The following is a 15,960-nucleotide window of genomic DNA, read 5'->3' as shown; positions in this document are numbered from 1 at the left end:
AACAAGATAATAAAGGAGAGAAGGTAAGAAAGGAATACACGTATATAGTGAATGATTAACTGATGAATCGTTGCATAGCGATTGATAAGGATGTCTATACATAATGAGCGTAAGGGACTTATTATTGTTGGTTGATTAGTCTTGAAAAAATAAGCTTTGAACCAATCGTTCTATAATTTATATAAAAAAAATGTATTATATAAATTAATACACCTTTGTGGGGGCTAGAGCGTATAGCGACTGAGATGCACTTTTTTGCTCGTTTACTTTCAGAGAACAAAGCAGTGTATGAAGGCTTGATAGCCCCAAGGAAATTTGAGAGAGCCAGAAAGAATGCGAGAAATTGCGCGTTAGACATGTTATGTGTGTGTGTGTGTGTGTGTGTGTGAGCGCGCGCGTGAAAGAGACAAGAGAGGGAGAGATACATACACCGCTTGCACAATAACGCAGAAATATAAAAAGCTACAAATTACAGGAATAAGCATAACGAACATTACTTTGTTGTTCACTTTGTTATCGTCATAGTTACTTAGGCTCAAACTCTTGGCGCATTACCAAATAAGAAAAATGAAAAAAAAAAGCGCGCCTTTCAAAAACCCATTCAGATTTATTGATTTAGAAGAATCAGTCCCAAGATTTCTAATCAATTGTAACATATGTACAGCTGAAATCATAGCGATTCCTATAAAATTATTATAATATGCTACTATGTTTCCCTATATCGAGTAGCGTTATCAATCGTGTTCTTTTATTTTTAACGACAAGACAGGTTTCTTGTTTCTCCTAACACATGCAGACGCTTATGCCTTATAAATACTTTTTCCATTTTTTTCATATATAGTATGTACTCCTCGATAAATGCACCTCATCAACGATAAGTTTGACGCCTAAATTAGTTTAAAAATATATATTCAATCATCGCAAACTTGTATTTTATACCTGTGTATTTCACGATCTCCAAATAAATAGAGCTCTCGTTTACTGCGCATTGTTATGTATATGTACATTTTGTTTAATAGACATACTATTTCATAAGTCTTGCTAATTTTTTTCTCGTGTTTCCTCTCTCTTTCTCTTAATTGTATTTACCTTTTTCCATCTCCCCTTATCGTCAACCTTTGCTACCTAATAAACACTTAGAAGAATATCTAAATTCGCCTCTTTTCCGCCTTGTTAATATTATCGCACAAACAAAAAAATTTTGTTCTATTATTCGATTATTTATTGAGCTAAATTAATTTTATAACAGTCGTGCAAGATTTAAATAATACTCGTAAAATATAATCTTAAGTCGTTGTACATATTTGTTGGTAAATATCAAAAATTTTCAAAACAATAATAATTTACTTTCAAATAAATTTGATACAAACAAAATAGTTCGCGTTAACGCGAGATATAAAATAAGTTTAAGGACAGAAAGCATACCAGATGGGTTAAGATTAAGAAAATGTCATTATTATTTGCATTATAACAAGCTCTCTTCATCAACAATGTATTTTTATGATAACAAACAAGGTTATATTAAAATATAAAATAGCGTGTAATGTTTAGTTACAGAAGATGCTTATAAAATATTTTAGAGTTTTGAATAATCTTTGCACATCAACATGATGCAATATAACTGAACACAAGCTTAGAATAAATTTTTAAACATGTTTGGTGAATAATAATAAATATCTACAAGTCGAGGTTTTTCGTAACGCATTAAATTAATTTCCATCATTATAAAATGCTAGCTCCTGATTAATTTTATAATAAGGCCTATACTTCATAGAGTACAGAAACACTGTTGCAGTTTTATATTTATAGGAAGAATCTAACACTAATCAAACATAAAAGTACATTTACTCTGAAATGTACAGAAAAAGTAATATTTTATATGTATACTATTCTATTTTCATAAAATTATAATTTTTAGATGGTAGATTAAATATCATATGTATATGTATATCAAGCATAGCATAATTACAATTATTTACTTTTAAAATTATTTTTATGCAAATGAAAATTTTTCATGTATTTGTAACTTCATTAATCTTTGTTTAAATATATCAAAAAAATGAATGTACATACATAAGACCTTATATTAATATATTATGTGCAGTAAGTATTGAAGCTTATAGCCAAAAATATACGTATTTATTGATATATAAAGCTATTTTTATACAATCTATACACATACCACCTAATAGTTAATTGGTAACATTATTCTCTTCTTAAATTTTCAAGTCTAGCTTGGAGATCTGCATCAGCATCTGCAAGATTACCTGTATCATCATTACCTCCTGCAGCTGCAGCAACAGGCTGCTTTGATCCAGTTGTGCTCAAAGAGCCTGATGCTTGTGGCAGGCCAGATAATTGGTCTGTTAATTGCAAGCCTAGCTCATCCAGAACTTGTGAGACAATTTGATCACTAAAAAAGTTTCGTAAATTAATTCTAAATTAAAGAGCTCCATTTCCAATAAACCAGCATACACAAACAGTTTTTATTATTTTAATACCTTTCCTCTTCATCGCCTTCATCTTCCATTGCATCATCAATAGCATCATTCATAATTTCTTCTTTCATGTCCATTATTTCAGATTGTTTTTCAAATTCTTGCAAAATTTTCTGTATTTGAGGTAGATTTAATTGTCTATAAACAATGAACAGTCACAAAAAATTCTATATTTCAATTGTACAGATAAAAATAAAATAAACCATACTTGTTCATACTCTGCATTGCTCTTGTAACTCCTTTCATTGCTTGAGCCATGGTATTTTGAGAACGCAATGTTTGGATTTTTAAAGACACAGCTTGAATATTTGCTTTCATAAGCATAAACTTTTTAACGTAACGTCTAGTTCTAACAAGATCTTTTGCCATAATTTTTACAGCGTCCTAAAGATAGAAATAAATCAATTGATAAATCAGTTTTATTTTACTAACAATAAGATTATTACCATTTGGCCCTCCTTGGCAAGCTTCTTGATGTCAGCAATTATTTTCTTTTCCTGTTGCTCCATTCGCATTTTCTCTCTGTCTAAATCTCTCATTGCTTTATTTAGAGCTCTTTGATTTTTCCTGAGCATTTCCTCTGGTGTAACACGTTTTCCAAAAAGCCACTCCATGATTCTAATTAATTACAGCATTATTACAAAAAATTTTAAAAACAGAATATCATATGATTGCATTACACTATACTATACTATATATATATCTGTCAAATGAAGGTATAGGTTATGGTCGTTATCAATATCTTACACGTATAATCTTATCTAACATTATTATCCAAATAATTTATTTTTCAACTAAAAAGGATAACATTAATAATTTAAAAAATATTCATGATTTATTTTCTAACATAACAGCGATTTAGTAACGAATGTCAAACTGCTATGACTCATGCATATTTTCGAACATACACCCTTTATAAACCTTATCTTAAGCATCAAATAATAATAAAAATTTCTTAATATTTCTTTAGTAAGGATTAAGTTTTACTTTTAATAAATAAAAAGCAATTTTTGCAACAACTCTTTAAAAACCTTATTTATTTAAAAATAGCCAAATTAAATTTAAATTTATAATCGATAATAGCTTACGAAAATGCTGCACTACTTTTATTAACTTGAAAGATTTTTAAAGCAATATAGACTTTTCAAGCATTCCAATAGTACTATTGGTTAAATATACAAAATTAGTTGACAGCTCATAGTATATATATATATATTTATCTTTTATTTCTCAATGGATAATTTTAATATTTTTACTACTTCAGTTATTATACGATAAATACATAAATGATTGATAAACCACTATGATTGCTACTATTAAAAAATTGGTTATTCATCAAATAAATATATTTTATTAATACCTGTTATTTCTTCTCTGTAAAAGATGATATCAAACCATGTATCAGACGGTAGGTAACGTAAGTCGTAAACTAATGATCCAGCAATGATGCTGCTTTCTTACGTCCACTAACGTTACGTCTTCTTCATCCCGATGATGCGGCCATGATGGGTTAGATTGGAGCGTAACCAATGCTAAGTTGCGATAAAAACAAATACACGGATATGATTGGTCAATTTCAAGATGCTGACTATGTGACCAATCATATCAAGTATTTCACTTAGCGCAACTAAAGATGAAAATTCAGCAGAAGTGTTGCAGCTGCTTTGGAGTTGCTTTCGACATACTTAATTCCAATAATTCCATTAGAAAAGGTGCTACATACCTGATCATACACAGCCAATCAAATATTATTTTAAAAGATATGAATAAGTTGATTGTCCTTTTTATTCTAATGACGATAGAAACGAATAGCTTATACTTAAGACGGTGTTATTTATAAGATCAACACGAATATCATTTATAAAACTTATAGCGTCAACTTTCGCTTCATTATCTCATCTCAGCTCGCTTTTTTTGACGTACGTCGAAAAGAAAAAATTGTGTAGAATTTAAAGTGCAATAGCATTTATTTAAATTTTTTTCATTTTGCACGTAAATTTAAAACATTTTTTAAAGTTTTACACCAAAATATACAAATAATGTCTAAATTGCTTTATAATGCAAAATAAAGTACAATATTAATTATTATTATATTTGGAACAGAGTTGCAAAAGTAAATGAGTATAACATTTAAATTAGATATAATTAATATTTTATTAACTTTGATTACACGATTAATTACATACTATTATAAATTAATTATGTTATTCATGTTTTAGCTTTACTATAAGCGCTTAAAACATATTAGCTCATACTTAAATTTTTTTCTGTTTCCTTTCTTCAAAATCCCGTCACCTTTGTTAGTATCCTGATAAAATAAATAAATACATATAGGAACAAATCAAGATAACTGATAAAAATATTACAAATGAGGCGGTTATGTGAATCAATTACATGTTAAAATACCCAATGTGAAGTCCTACTACGCACGAATTAATATAGTTTAAAAGGCCTCTGGCTCTCGTTCAGGTACGTCCATCATCAATGGTGATCCTGATGCATGGTTGATCATAACTCCAACCCAAACCAAAAGAAAAGCTAATAACAAGTATACCCTCATAATGTAACTTCAATTACACAGTTGTTTTAAAAGTAACTAGAAAGTAAGGTTTTGGGCTGGTATATATACCAATTTTATTACAGTACTGTATAAATACTGACATAAAATAGCTTATCTTTATATGCGTATGGACGCAAAAAAATATTGTTATGTTATAAAATTGTTGAGAAACTAGCCAGATTAGAGTCGTTAAAAGACTTCCGGCAGTCTTCTGCATGTAATGCAGATTCTTGCAAGGTCACATTCCCTTCCATGTCAAAAATAGAGCCCAGCCAATCCAGGTAGAACAACCCGAGTCATATCGTCATTTTTATACGCCTTACTTTTTTCAGACTTACGTCAAAAAGACGGTTGATATTATTAATTCAAAAGAGTACAAAAAATTATACATATATGTATGATAAGACAACTGTAAAGCTACAGCAAAATTAACTTTAATAATCTCTCCGTATCTGTATAATTATAATATAAATATAACATAAATAATATATATATACATATACAATAAACCACTGTATAGCTTTTCGCCTTGGAAATTCACGAAGTGTCCTAGGTTTTTTGTTGAATTTTAATATGCGATATAAAGACCATTGAAGATTTGTATATGCATTGCTCTGACCCCGTGGCCTGTATTCTATAACTTTAAAGATAATTTTCGGTATTAGTTGGAACTAAAAGCAATATTTATATAGATATACATTTATTATTATATGTATCGATATTTATCATTAATTTCGGCCTGATGATATCGAAATTTGTTGATAAGAGTTACAAAATACATATACATACATAGGCCTACGGATCTTGAAGAAGAATTCAGGAGGGTTCCTAAATGCATCAATTTTTTTTTAATAAATGCGCGTCATACGCCAACCGGAATGTCCGGAATGCATCCGAACAAACCCAATATTTTCTGAACACTCCTGTGTTATGACCAGAAAACAGACCATAAACATGGCGTATCGTGGTGTAAAAGGTTCTGATCCGTTTGTGTCAAAAACTTCTCGAAATGAACGTTTTGCACAAATGTCAAAGCAAGAACAAATTATTCAGCAAAAGAAGCTGGAAATCCAAGCGAAACTGCAAGAACAAAAAGCAAAAGAAGCTGTGGAAAATGCAAAAAAGACAAGTTCCAATAGCTCATCAGCAACAGTGAGCAAAGCCAATTGTTCTAAGTGAGTAGTTATCTTATTTAATAGATTGTTTTCATTTCTTTTTTATATATATATTTTTTCTTTAATTATATTTGCCCTTTGTCTACAATTTTCTGATCTATATAAAATGATACTTTCAAAAATTAATGAGATTCATATTCTTTTTAAATAGAAACTTACATTGTAAAAATTTCTATTGTTCTATCTTTAAATATTACTTAAGAATAATCAGCATAATCTCTGTAAAAGAATATATGCATATTCTTAGGATTTAAAATATTCTTTCTCAATTTTGAGGTTAGCTTTATTTATTTTCATAACAGCAGAATCTAAGTGAAGTAGATACTTTTGATCTGCTGAGTTAATTAGTGATTTGTAAATTTAATTTAAACATTTGTAAAGTTTATTAATAGATAGGTAGAACATAGAGAGTTTGTTTATTGATGGGACAAATTTCATTTCATTTAACCATATTACAGAGCAGTCAATATAATCAGATTTTGTTTAATTTAATAATTTATTGTAGCAAATGATATTAATTAGAAAAAATTACAATAGTAATAGATATTGAATATTATTAAATTGAAAAGCAATGCAGAAAATTGTTTATTTGACTCTATTCTAATACGAATATTTAAATTCTATTAATATTGTATATTTTTTGTGTGTATGTAGAAAAGAGGAGGAAAAACCAAGTACCTCTGTTAACTTATTTGCTAATGATGGCAGCTTTTTGGACCAATTTAAAAAGATTGCAAATAATAAAAGTAGTAGTAGACAAGAGACATCAACTAAAAATGATGATAAAAGGGAAGATAGGAAAGAAGAAAGAAATTACGAGAGCTCAAGAGAAAGAGATAGAAGATGGAATAATGATAAAAATAGAGACTGGGATAACAGAAGAGACAGGCGAAGAAATGATTCACGTTGGAATAGAAGTTCAGATAGAAGACATAGCTCATCGTCTAGTCCATCTCCAACCAGATACAGATCCTCACCTAGTCCAGACTCTAGGCATAGTTTCCATCAGTCTTCTTTAAATGGACCAAGACCTCATTTCAATCAACAACAGTTTCCACCTCAAAACAACAATCAAACCTCTTCTATTCCTCCATTAATGTCACAACCTGTAATGCAACTGACCAATGTACCTCCCCCTAATATGAGAAGCATGGCACCAAATGTTCCCCCTCCAAATTTACCCAGAATGCAGCCACCAAAATCTAGTGGTAACAATTATCCTAATATTGAAAGCCATTCCAATAATCAAAGGATGCAAATACCACCACCCCATCTTATACGTCCTCCTCCACCACCACTTCAAACCATTACACCAAATACTAATATACCACCGCCTAATTTGCAAATGAATCAAAATGTACCTATTCCTAATTTACAAAGTATTCCACCTTCATCTGGTGGGCAGCAGCATATTATTCCACCTCCTCAACAGTGCACTGTTCCACCTCCACCTACTAATTTACAACCTCCAAATATACCTCCTCCAAATATGTTACCACCAATGTCACAAATGCCTCCTAATATGATGTCACTTAATAATTCCCAAACAATTGTTGTGACTGTACCTAGTGTGCCAAATATTCCACCACCAAATGTAATGCCTCCTATGATAATGTCAGCCCCACCTCCAGTTCACACTGTTCCATCAACTATCAACTCAGTTCCACCACCTAATTTAAATATTCCTCCACCAAATGTTCCACCTCCATCCATCATACAAAATGCACCTCCGCCTCCACATCTCATACCGACCACATATCCTCTTCCAAACCAAGTACCAATTTCAGTAGGTCCTCCAAATGTACAAGTACCGCCTCCTGCAAGGCCGTCCAATCTACAAGGTTCGGATGCATTAGGTATTATACATTTAATATTAAAGTCAACTTTAATTTCGTTTTGTTCTTTTACAAATTTATCTTAATACTTTTAAAAATTTGATTGTTTGTGAAATACTCTGAGAATACAGTCGCTTAGACTTTTATTTGCTTTATTGTTTAAAAATTGCGGTATTATTATACCACTCTAACAAAAGGTTCAAAGTGTGTCCTGTAGAAGCAGAGCAGCTGGCGCGAATTGTGGCTGATTGCGGAGATGAAATTGAGCAAGAAGTACGAGAGAAGAATGCCCAAGACCCTAAATTATGGTAATATTGTCCTCACTGGCTCATATTGCATCCCTATTTTCCTAATTTCCTTTTCTGAAAATTTGCATAACTTAAGAATGTAGAAATATTATTTTCGAAGGTGCTATTTGTTTGCACATAATTTTCAAGGATATGAGAAAAACTGATATTCATACATTCTTAAAGTACTATTTTGCAATATCAATTATTGCTATGATATTAATTCTTTGATTAATATGAACTTATAGTTGGTAAGAATTCATAGTAATGACCGATTAATGGAAAATTATGTAGTACCATCATTTTTAGCATTAACATTACCTTAATCAATATATAGTTTCCCGAGCGTATAGAATAATTAATATTTGTTTAGTTTTTGATTGCCGTTGGACAGTGTGTAAATAATATTTATCAAAGTTTTTATTTCGATTAATACTAGCTATACATAGATTAACCGCGGAAGTTTTTCCAAGTATAGAATCTCTAAATAATTTTCAATTTTATCGTTAAATATGAGTGGTTTCACCGTTTGCTTGCATTTTTACTCGGTAATCTATCAACATGTTTGTATAAGTAATGCAGCAGCTAGATTCGTTCTAACTATTAAGAAATGCTTCTATTAGTACAATTTGTTAGCGTGAATTTATATTGAAATATCGTACGGTAAAGTCAGTCATCCTAGTTTGCTTCTTGTCAGGATTACTTGAAACTTGGATTTAACTTCTTCTGAGAAAAATTTATATTTAGGCATACATATTACTCGACAGCGTTTTAAGTATTGTTTTAATCAAGGTTTCTGCACCAAAAGCAAAGTGCAGCGTATCTGCAGTACAGGGGATTGGTGGCAAAGTTTCGATCAGAGAAAGCTGGTAAGGATAGCAGTAAAAATAGTGGTGCAGAGCTTTATTGTCCTGAAGAGGCTCTTAGTGACAACGAAGAAATTGAAAAAACTCAAAAGCGTACACCCCAAAATGGTAAAATCCTATTCAAACATGTGATATTCGTAAACCTAGACTATATATAATTTATTAGTAAAAATAACTTTACAGATGGCCCAAAAGATGAAACTCGGGAAGAACGTAAAAGAAAAAGACGAAGTCGTTGGGGTGATGCAGATAACAAAGTTCCTATTGTTGGGATAGCCGCTTCACCAATTAATAGAATCAATTCTGGTATTATACAACCTGGAATAGCGATTCCAGGTCAAATTGGTCAGCCAGCGGTTATTCTGCCTTCTCCCAAAACACAGAATAGTAAAGGAAAAAATCCTATGCTAACGAAAATATCCCGCAATGATCCGGCATTGGTTCAGTATGCAAGACAAACATTTGGAACCTTGGATCTAAGCGAAGAACAATGGAAGAAAGCTGAAGATCATTTTAAAGTAAACTTATTTGCCATTATGTTAAAATAAATAAACCGAATCAATGTCTTAAAATACAATTTTTTATATATTTCAGATAAATCTTTTATATCAAAATTTACTAAAAAAGCGAGAGGAAGTAAAACGTTTGGAGGCACAGGGAAAGCATAAATATGAATATGACAGCGACGAAGAAACAGAGGGGGGCACATGGGAACATAAAATTAGATCGGCTGAAATGGAAGCCACGCAGATGTGGGCTGAGGAACTTACTGCTCAAGCAGAAGGAAAACATCACATAGGTGACTTTTTGCCACCCGATGAATTAAAAAAGTTTATGGAACAATACAATGCCGTTAAACAAGGCAAAGAGCCGGATCTCAGTGATTATAAAGAGTTCAAACTAAAGGAGGATAATATTGGGTTTCAAATGCTTCAAAAATTAGGGTGGAGCGAAGGACAAGGCCTTGGTAGTGAAGGAAGTGGTCGTGTTGAGCCGGTTAATAAGTGAGTTTTTTTGTAAACGTATTTATCGATTCTTTCAGTGTGTAATGTACAACACTTATATTTATTTTTTAAGATCAACAAATAGACTCGATAGTGCCGGATTAGGTTCCGAAAGACCAGATGGCGTTTCTAGAGACGACGATGAATTTGACGCTTACAGAAAACGGATGATGTTAGCTTATCGATTTAGGCCTAACCCATTGGTGAGTATTTTTAATTGGCAAGAAAATAATTATTAAGGGTTGTTATATTCTGCGGATAGCAGGAAGAAAGTTACTCCGAAAACCGGGAACTGCTCCCTAATTTTAGTAGCTTGTGACAAGTATTCCTGCTAAATGCAACCAATATAAATGTATGTTTGTACTATTTTATGTTAATTGTTGCAGAATAATCCGAGAAGACCCTACTATTAAGGATTGTTTATGCTATTGTTATGTGGCATTATTTAAACTAGGTACTTGCTAGTTTTTTTAAAAGTGAAAAGACCATCGAGTTATTTTGTAAATTTACAAATTACGTATATAAATTTAGTAAAAGGCATCATTAAATCTAATAATTTAACAAATATAAGGAATCTGAATAAAAAGAAGATTCGTTTATGTGTTCATTGATATCGTTTTAAAGATTTGCTCAAACATCGATGATTTTGTTTGTATACTGAGATACAAAGATTATACCTACGTGGTAAAATTTAATTTACAAATATATATTATATATATATATATATATATATAAATATATATTATTTATACAATGTCGCATTATAAACATAAGCGTATTCAAGGTCTAATTAATAGAATGTTTATTATTCATGCTTGTAAGTGATAAATCAATTAATAATTAGAGGTATCGTGACAAGTCTATTCTTGTATAAAAATTTTGACTGTAATTAAAATATACTTATTGATATCGTTTATTTAATAGTTATACCTTGTTAATATATAAATTACACCTATTGTTGAACAAATATTGATTTTTCATTTGTATCATAAAAATTAATGTTAATCATATCGAGTCATTTTCAAGAGTATTTTACATTTCAGCGTTGCTCAACGACATTTTTATCGACATTGGATAGACGTGAGAATATAGATCTAGATGTAAATGCAAAGTAGCTAATAAAAGGTTAGGCTTTTTTTGTAAATAACGTTGACGTCATGTAAATAAGTGGGTAATTGCACATCATCGTCTTGTTAATTACACAGAATTCATTTAAAGAAATTTCTCCTTTACTGTATCTTTTCTTTTTACATTATTTGTTAACGTTGGTATAATTTACTATAAAAGAAAATAATGGTAGCATAAATTATTTAAAAGGAAAGTTCACGTTTGAGAGTAAGATTTATTGCCGACAAGACATTAATATGTCACTTGATCCAGCTCTGTCTTTAAAATTAAAAAACCATCAATTTAAAGCATTTAAATAAAGTACAGCGAAGTACTTTATACAAGTTCATATATACAATTTGTTTAAAATACATAGTACATTAATATCATTTCATTTACGTTGTACTTTCGTCAATGTTCAAACATAGTAGAGTAATCAGACAATACATAAAACAAATATTTCTACCAATTTCTTATCTACCCAGTGAGATGATTTTCCTCTAGTTCTTTAAGCAATAAACATACAACATCGGCGTATTTATATATCAATACGTTAAAATGAGGAAAATTAGTGAAGCTTGTTCTACTCGATGAATTAATTCTTTAGTACTCTTCATACAATTTTCACTTTGAATATTATCTGCATATTATTTTAACACAAAACGAGACTTGAAAACGGTTGCACGAATGAAGAAAAATCCAATTCACTGTCGTTAAAATGAGTAACCTTAATATTGATAGCAAATAATACTGCAGTCTATGCTATAGAATTGTATAAAAATAAAATTTGTGTAAAATAACGATTTGATCAGATGTAATTTCTGTCGATGAGTTCTTTAAACGTTTCTTTAATTCTATTTTTGTAGTTTAAGTCGGTACGCAGTCGTTCCATTAGAGGCTCTGCTTTTTCGATTGCTTTTATCTCCGTTACTTGCATGTCTTCATCGGTGAAAATATGCAGGACAAAGATAGCCATACCGGCGCCGAACGTGGAAAATTTATGAAGATGGTCCATCAGTACTTCGTAAGGAAACAGAGTTTTGACATCACAATCCAATTGTGCGAGACAGTCCGACAGAGCGTCGTGATATTGGTGCAATAACGTATCAAAGTATTTTTCTCTGAGTTCGTGAGTACAACAACAGAACAGCATGTAGGATAAATCCACAGCGGGAGAGGCGTATCGAGACATTTGGAAGTCAATGAAGTACAAGCTTGTCGGTTTTTTCGTTTTCTGTGTCAAAAAATTCATTAGTTTCGTCTTAACACATTGCAATTAAACCGTAAAATATTAAAAATTGTGTTTTCTTTGTAAATTACCTCGTCATACTTAAAAAGAATATTATTTGTCCAACAATCCCCATGATTCACTACAGCATATGGTTCTGCGTTTGCTCCCATAACAGCTTCTACTAATTCGTCGTAAACAATTTTGCGAAAAGCGTCAAATCTGTCGCGATAAAATTTGTCCTCGTCTTTTAAAGCCTAAAAAATGTTGATCGATTATCGTTAATTAATTCATTATATACTCGACGATCATGACTATGGAAATCTCAAGGGAATTTTACCTCTTCGACCAAATCGCAATACAACTCTCCTCGAGATTTTGACGTGGAGTTTCTCTTTTGTCGAAAGAAGATTGGCTCCTCCATCGCCTTTAGCTCTTCAAAAGCTGCCGGATTTTTTGCTCGAGTCGCGAAACTGTAAGCATGAAATCTCCCCAAATGTTGGATCGCTAAAGAAACGTGGTCGTAATCCAAAGTTTTGGAGCTTTTCATTACGTAGCCTTTGCGGCTCAGGTCTTCTAAAATTAGCACCTGTGTTAAGGAGTAATCTATTATGTTTACATCATAGTAAAGAATTACTCCCCCCCCCCCCTTCTTGATAGTCAAATTGTATAACATTTATCTCGCAATAGTTACGCGATAAGAATCTCTTTAAATTGATCAAATTGTTTTACGTTACAAAATATGACAAGCCGTAGCATACTTTTTTTAGATAAGACACTACCAACAGCTAAATTTAAAATCGAGAGGTGAATGAACATTAAACTGTGTCAAGCAATTTTTGTGAGTTTACAGTCATGCCAAAAGTCTCCACGATTACACGAATTTTATCTGTTTCAGACGTTTTTAATAGCCGTTAATTATCATAATTAGATTTATCACTCGTGAAAAAAATATAAGATAACGTTACAAGTTTGATTGTTGGATCAATGAATGTTTTATCGAATTTATTGAGGAAAAAGAATGAAGTATCGGCAAGTGAATTTCTCTCTTTTTCTATTTCACACACACCGATGAAAAGATTACCTCATTTCCATTTTCTGCCCAAACTCCGTGAAGCGTGGGAAACTGTCCGAGTTGCATGTGGTGCTCGCTAAGGAGATCCGCAAAGATTGGCAGGACCTTTTCGTAGAAAAAGATCTCGCGAAGGAAAATTCTGTTGGTGTTCAAGAGTTCTCGACGCGTTTCCTCCTGAGGCGCACATTTCAGGATGGAATTTATCCTTTCGAACTTGCCGTTCCTCATGCCTTCCGTAATAACTCTGTAAACGATCCCAGCATAGTTGGCGCCTTTCTTGGTAGCATCGACAACTCGAAATTTCGGCTCGGCTAGTTTCAAGCTTTTCGCAATTTGCTGCAGGTGCTTCTGCATTCGTGGGTCTCGAGCTACATCCTCCAGTTCCGCGCTCTCACTTATCTCATTCATCGACATTTTTACAACGTTCGGCCTGTTTTATCTATCTAAAACTAATAAAAGCACTGGCTTTACAAGAGAGCTTAACGATAAATGCTTTGTGTACCGAGTGCGACTCTGCTTTAAGGTAAATATTGTGAGTTATATGTACTATATATATATCTGTGTGTGTGTGTGTGTGTGTGCGTGTGTGAAAAGGGAAGTAAATACCAATGGTGTTAATCACACATTTGGATAAGAGGCAGAAACGCAAATGGGAAGTGAATTCCGCTAATGTCAGTCATTGATAAAGGATACCAGAACTAGTAATCTTGACAATTGCAGCAAGGTCTCAACTTCCGCGATATGGAAAAACTGACTTACCCGAGCACGACCGCGGATCAACACTGACTTGTATTGAGAAAATGTTAACGGGTCTCATCTCTACGAATTTTCAAAGGCTTAATTGTACCGACGGCTCCCATTGGTTGGCTCACGGTTACGTCACGACACTTTGAAACCAAGTGCCATTTACGCAATGACTAGATTAATAATGACGCGGAAGAGGAGTACATAAATCTGACCAGTTCGGAGATGAAATATAGAAGATCGACAATAGAGTATTTGTCTTCAGTTTTTATCAATCGTTCGGGAAATCTACGAATTATTAAGAGGAATGAACGTCGAGGATGATGATGATTTTCATGGAGATTTATATAGTGCTATAGTGATGATTTTTAAAATGCTAAATTACATGAGTATATATATATATATATATATACAAAGTATATACAAGATCGTGCAGAGGTTGAATATTGTTTTGGTTGGCGTTAAATGAGCTGTACAATGGACACTTACGATCTGTCAGTGATCTGGAGCAACAAAAGATCTTCGGTGGGTACAAGCGTGTAAGTTGTGTCACGAAGCACGGGAAACTGGCCGTAGAGATACTAGAGATCGGTCCCCACCAGATCCCTAGTAAATCGCACGTACAGCAAATAGCAAGCTGGCATGACGTGCAATATTTAGAAGGCCTTCGAGATACGCTCGTATACAAGATACAAACATCACTTACTGACAGTTACAGTGAAATTCACACCCACTGCATTCGGGAAGACAATATTTTGCGCCTTGACCGGAATATTAAGTTTCATCAACAACTTCCCAGCCGGCCCAACGCACTCGATAGATACGCCAGGTTTTATCCTCGATACGCATGCTAACCAGCAAGTTCGTTGGAAAACAAACAACTCTTCGATACTGTTCCTTATATATACACTTGCTAGTGTCGATGCTCCTCTTTCGCGAGCTTCTTCACTCAACATATTACTAAAATTCTATCCAGGCAATAATGCCTCTTACCAAAATTTGTCGTATAAAAGATAACGCTTGTACGTTACCACGTTTTTTCTTTTTTGACCTTCAAAGTCGTGCCCCTTTTAGTGACATCATCTGCGCTCGTCGTTGTATTTTTATTTGGTTGCATAGTTTTTTTAGGGATTTTAGAAACATGGTTTTTATAAACTTTGGTATAAACTATTAAAAAGAAACATTACTAAGTATATATATTTCAAGATAGTTCTTGAGTAAAAAGAATCTTTTAGAATCAAATTGTAAAATTGAAAAATTTAATCTACGTTATAAATGTTGTGATAAATTAAAGGAATTGAAAAGGTTTTTTTATTTGATTTATAAAAAAGACTAGATTAATTGTATCTTTTCAAGCTTCGTAGAAGAATAATTCTTTAATTAAAAAAATGCAATTGTCAATGCGTTGTGTACGAATAGTTACAGAACCGCGTGATCTTGAGATATAAAGTAAAAATGATGACGAAGGTCAAGAATAAAGCAAATATAAAGATTTCTTTAAAATAATAATAAGACGAGTGAAATATTAAACAATATTATGTGATGTACAAAGTACAAGAACGTGACTATTCCTTTGATAAT

The 15,960-nt window shown here is 32.2% G+C and overlaps 3 protein-coding genes and 1 long non-coding RNA gene across 7 annotated transcripts; 1 reads left to right on the top strand and 3 right to left on the bottom strand.

The window, feature by feature from the left end:
- Positions 1-91: 91 nt before the first annotated feature.
- Positions 92-4,016, bottom strand: Vps2 (vacuolar protein sorting 2). 2 transcript variants are annotated; one of them, XM_066736062.1, is made up of 5 exons: positions 3,859-4,016; positions 2,945-3,116; positions 2,707-2,882; positions 2,502-2,636; positions 92-2,413 (listed from the first exon to the last, which is right to left on the bottom strand). In XM_066736062.1, the coding sequence occupies exons 2-5, from the start codon at positions 3,110-3,112 to the stop codon at positions 2,206-2,208; spliced, it is 687 nt and encodes a 228-aa protein (XP_066592159.1). In that variant the 5' UTR covers positions 3,113-3,116; positions 3,859-4,016; the 3' UTR covers positions 92-2,205. The 2 variants fall into 2 exon arrangements, with proteins under 2 accessions (XP_066592159.1, XP_066592160.1); XM_066736063.1 differs by lacking the exon at positions 3,859-4,016 and adding an exon at positions 3,587-3,701.
- Positions 4,017-4,633: 617 nt separating this feature from the next.
- On the bottom strand, positions 4,634-5,869 carry LOC136778900 (uncharacterized). The gene is made up of 2 exons (XR_010823499.1): positions 4,893-5,869; positions 4,634-4,806 (listed from the first exon to the last, which is right to left on the bottom strand). It is a non-coding gene; the product is annotated as an uncharacterized lncRNA (long non-coding RNA).
- Positions 5,870-5,995: 126 nt separating this feature from the next.
- On the top strand, positions 5,996-10,983 carry LOC136778878 (bromodomain-containing protein 4-like). The gene is made up of 7 exons (XM_066736031.1): positions 5,996-6,233; positions 6,888-8,089; positions 8,274-8,376; positions 9,148-9,329; positions 9,405-9,739; positions 9,816-10,225; positions 10,299-10,983. The coding sequence occupies exons 1-7, from the start codon at positions 6,013-6,015 to the stop codon at positions 10,462-10,464; spliced, it is 2,619 nt and encodes an 872-aa protein (XP_066592128.1). The 5' UTR covers positions 5,996-6,012; the 3' UTR covers positions 10,465-10,983.
- Positions 10,984-11,114: 131 nt separating this feature from the next.
- On the bottom strand, positions 11,115-15,494 carry LOC136778890 (uncharacterized). Of its 3 annotated transcripts, none has more exons than XM_066736052.1 (5): positions 14,869-15,494; positions 13,645-14,084; positions 12,901-13,149; positions 12,653-12,817; positions 11,115-12,566 (listed from the first exon to the last, which is right to left on the bottom strand). In XM_066736052.1, exons 2-5 carry the CDS (start codon positions 14,047-14,049, stop codon positions 12,141-12,143), a joined length of 1,245 nt encoding a protein of 414 aa, XP_066592149.1. In that variant the 5' UTR covers positions 14,050-14,084; positions 14,869-15,494; the 3' UTR covers positions 11,115-12,140. The 3 variants fall into 3 exon arrangements, with proteins under 3 accessions (XP_066592149.1, XP_066592151.1, XP_066592150.1); XM_066736054.1 differs by lacking the exon at positions 14,869-15,494 and adding an exon at positions 14,395-14,540; XM_066736053.1 differs by lacking the exon at positions 14,869-15,494 and adding an exon at positions 14,242-14,384.
- Positions 15,495-15,960: the final 466 nt, after the last annotated feature.

This window comes from Prorops nasuta, unplaced genomic scaffold (genome assembly GCF_024137725.1).
Source record: "Prorops nasuta isolate Cenicafe-Biocafe unplaced genomic scaffold, Cenicafe_Pnas_1.2 PNAS00015, whole genome shotgun sequence".
Classification (NCBI taxonomy): domain Eukaryota; kingdom Metazoa; phylum Arthropoda; class Insecta; order Hymenoptera; family Bethylidae; genus Prorops; species Prorops nasuta.
Note: the sequence above shows the minus strand (reverse complement) of the source record. Positions and strands in the feature narration are given on the sequence as shown.

Coding starts and splice junctions, on each gene's coding strand:
- Vps2 (XM_066736062.1), bottom strand. CDS start 3,112: ATGGAGTGGCTTTTTGGAAAACGTGTTACACCAGAGGAAATGCTCAGG. Junction 2,883..2,944: donor TTGCCAAGGAGGGCCAAATG/GTAATAATCTTA, acceptor TTCTATCTTTAG/GACGCTGTAAAAATTATGGC. Junction 2,637..2,706: donor GCAATGCAGAGTATGAACAA/GTATGGTTTATT, acceptor CATTGTTTATAG/ACAATTAAATCTACCTCAAA.
- LOC136778878 (XM_066736031.1), top strand. CDS start 6,013: ATGGCGTATCGTGGTGTAAAAGGTTCTGATCCGTTTGTGTCAAAAACT. Junction 9,330..9,404: donor AAAGCGTACACCCCAAAATG/GTAAAATCCTAT, acceptor ATAACTTTACAG/ATGGCCCAAAAGATGAAACT. Junction 9,740..9,815: donor AAGCTGAAGATCATTTTAAA/GTAAACTTATTT, acceptor TATATATTTCAG/ATAAATCTTTTATATCAAAA.
- LOC136778890 (XM_066736052.1), bottom strand. CDS start 14,049: ATGTCGATGAATGAGATAAGTGAGAGCGCGGAACTGGAGGATGTAGCT. Junction 12,818..12,900: donor ATTGCGATTTGGTCGAAGAG/GTAAAATTCCCT, acceptor AACATTTTTTAG/GCTTTAAAAGACGAGGACAA. Junction 12,567..12,652: donor TTCTTTTTAAGTATGACGAG/GTAATTTACAAA, acceptor TTTTTGACACAG/AAAACGAAAAAACCGACAAG.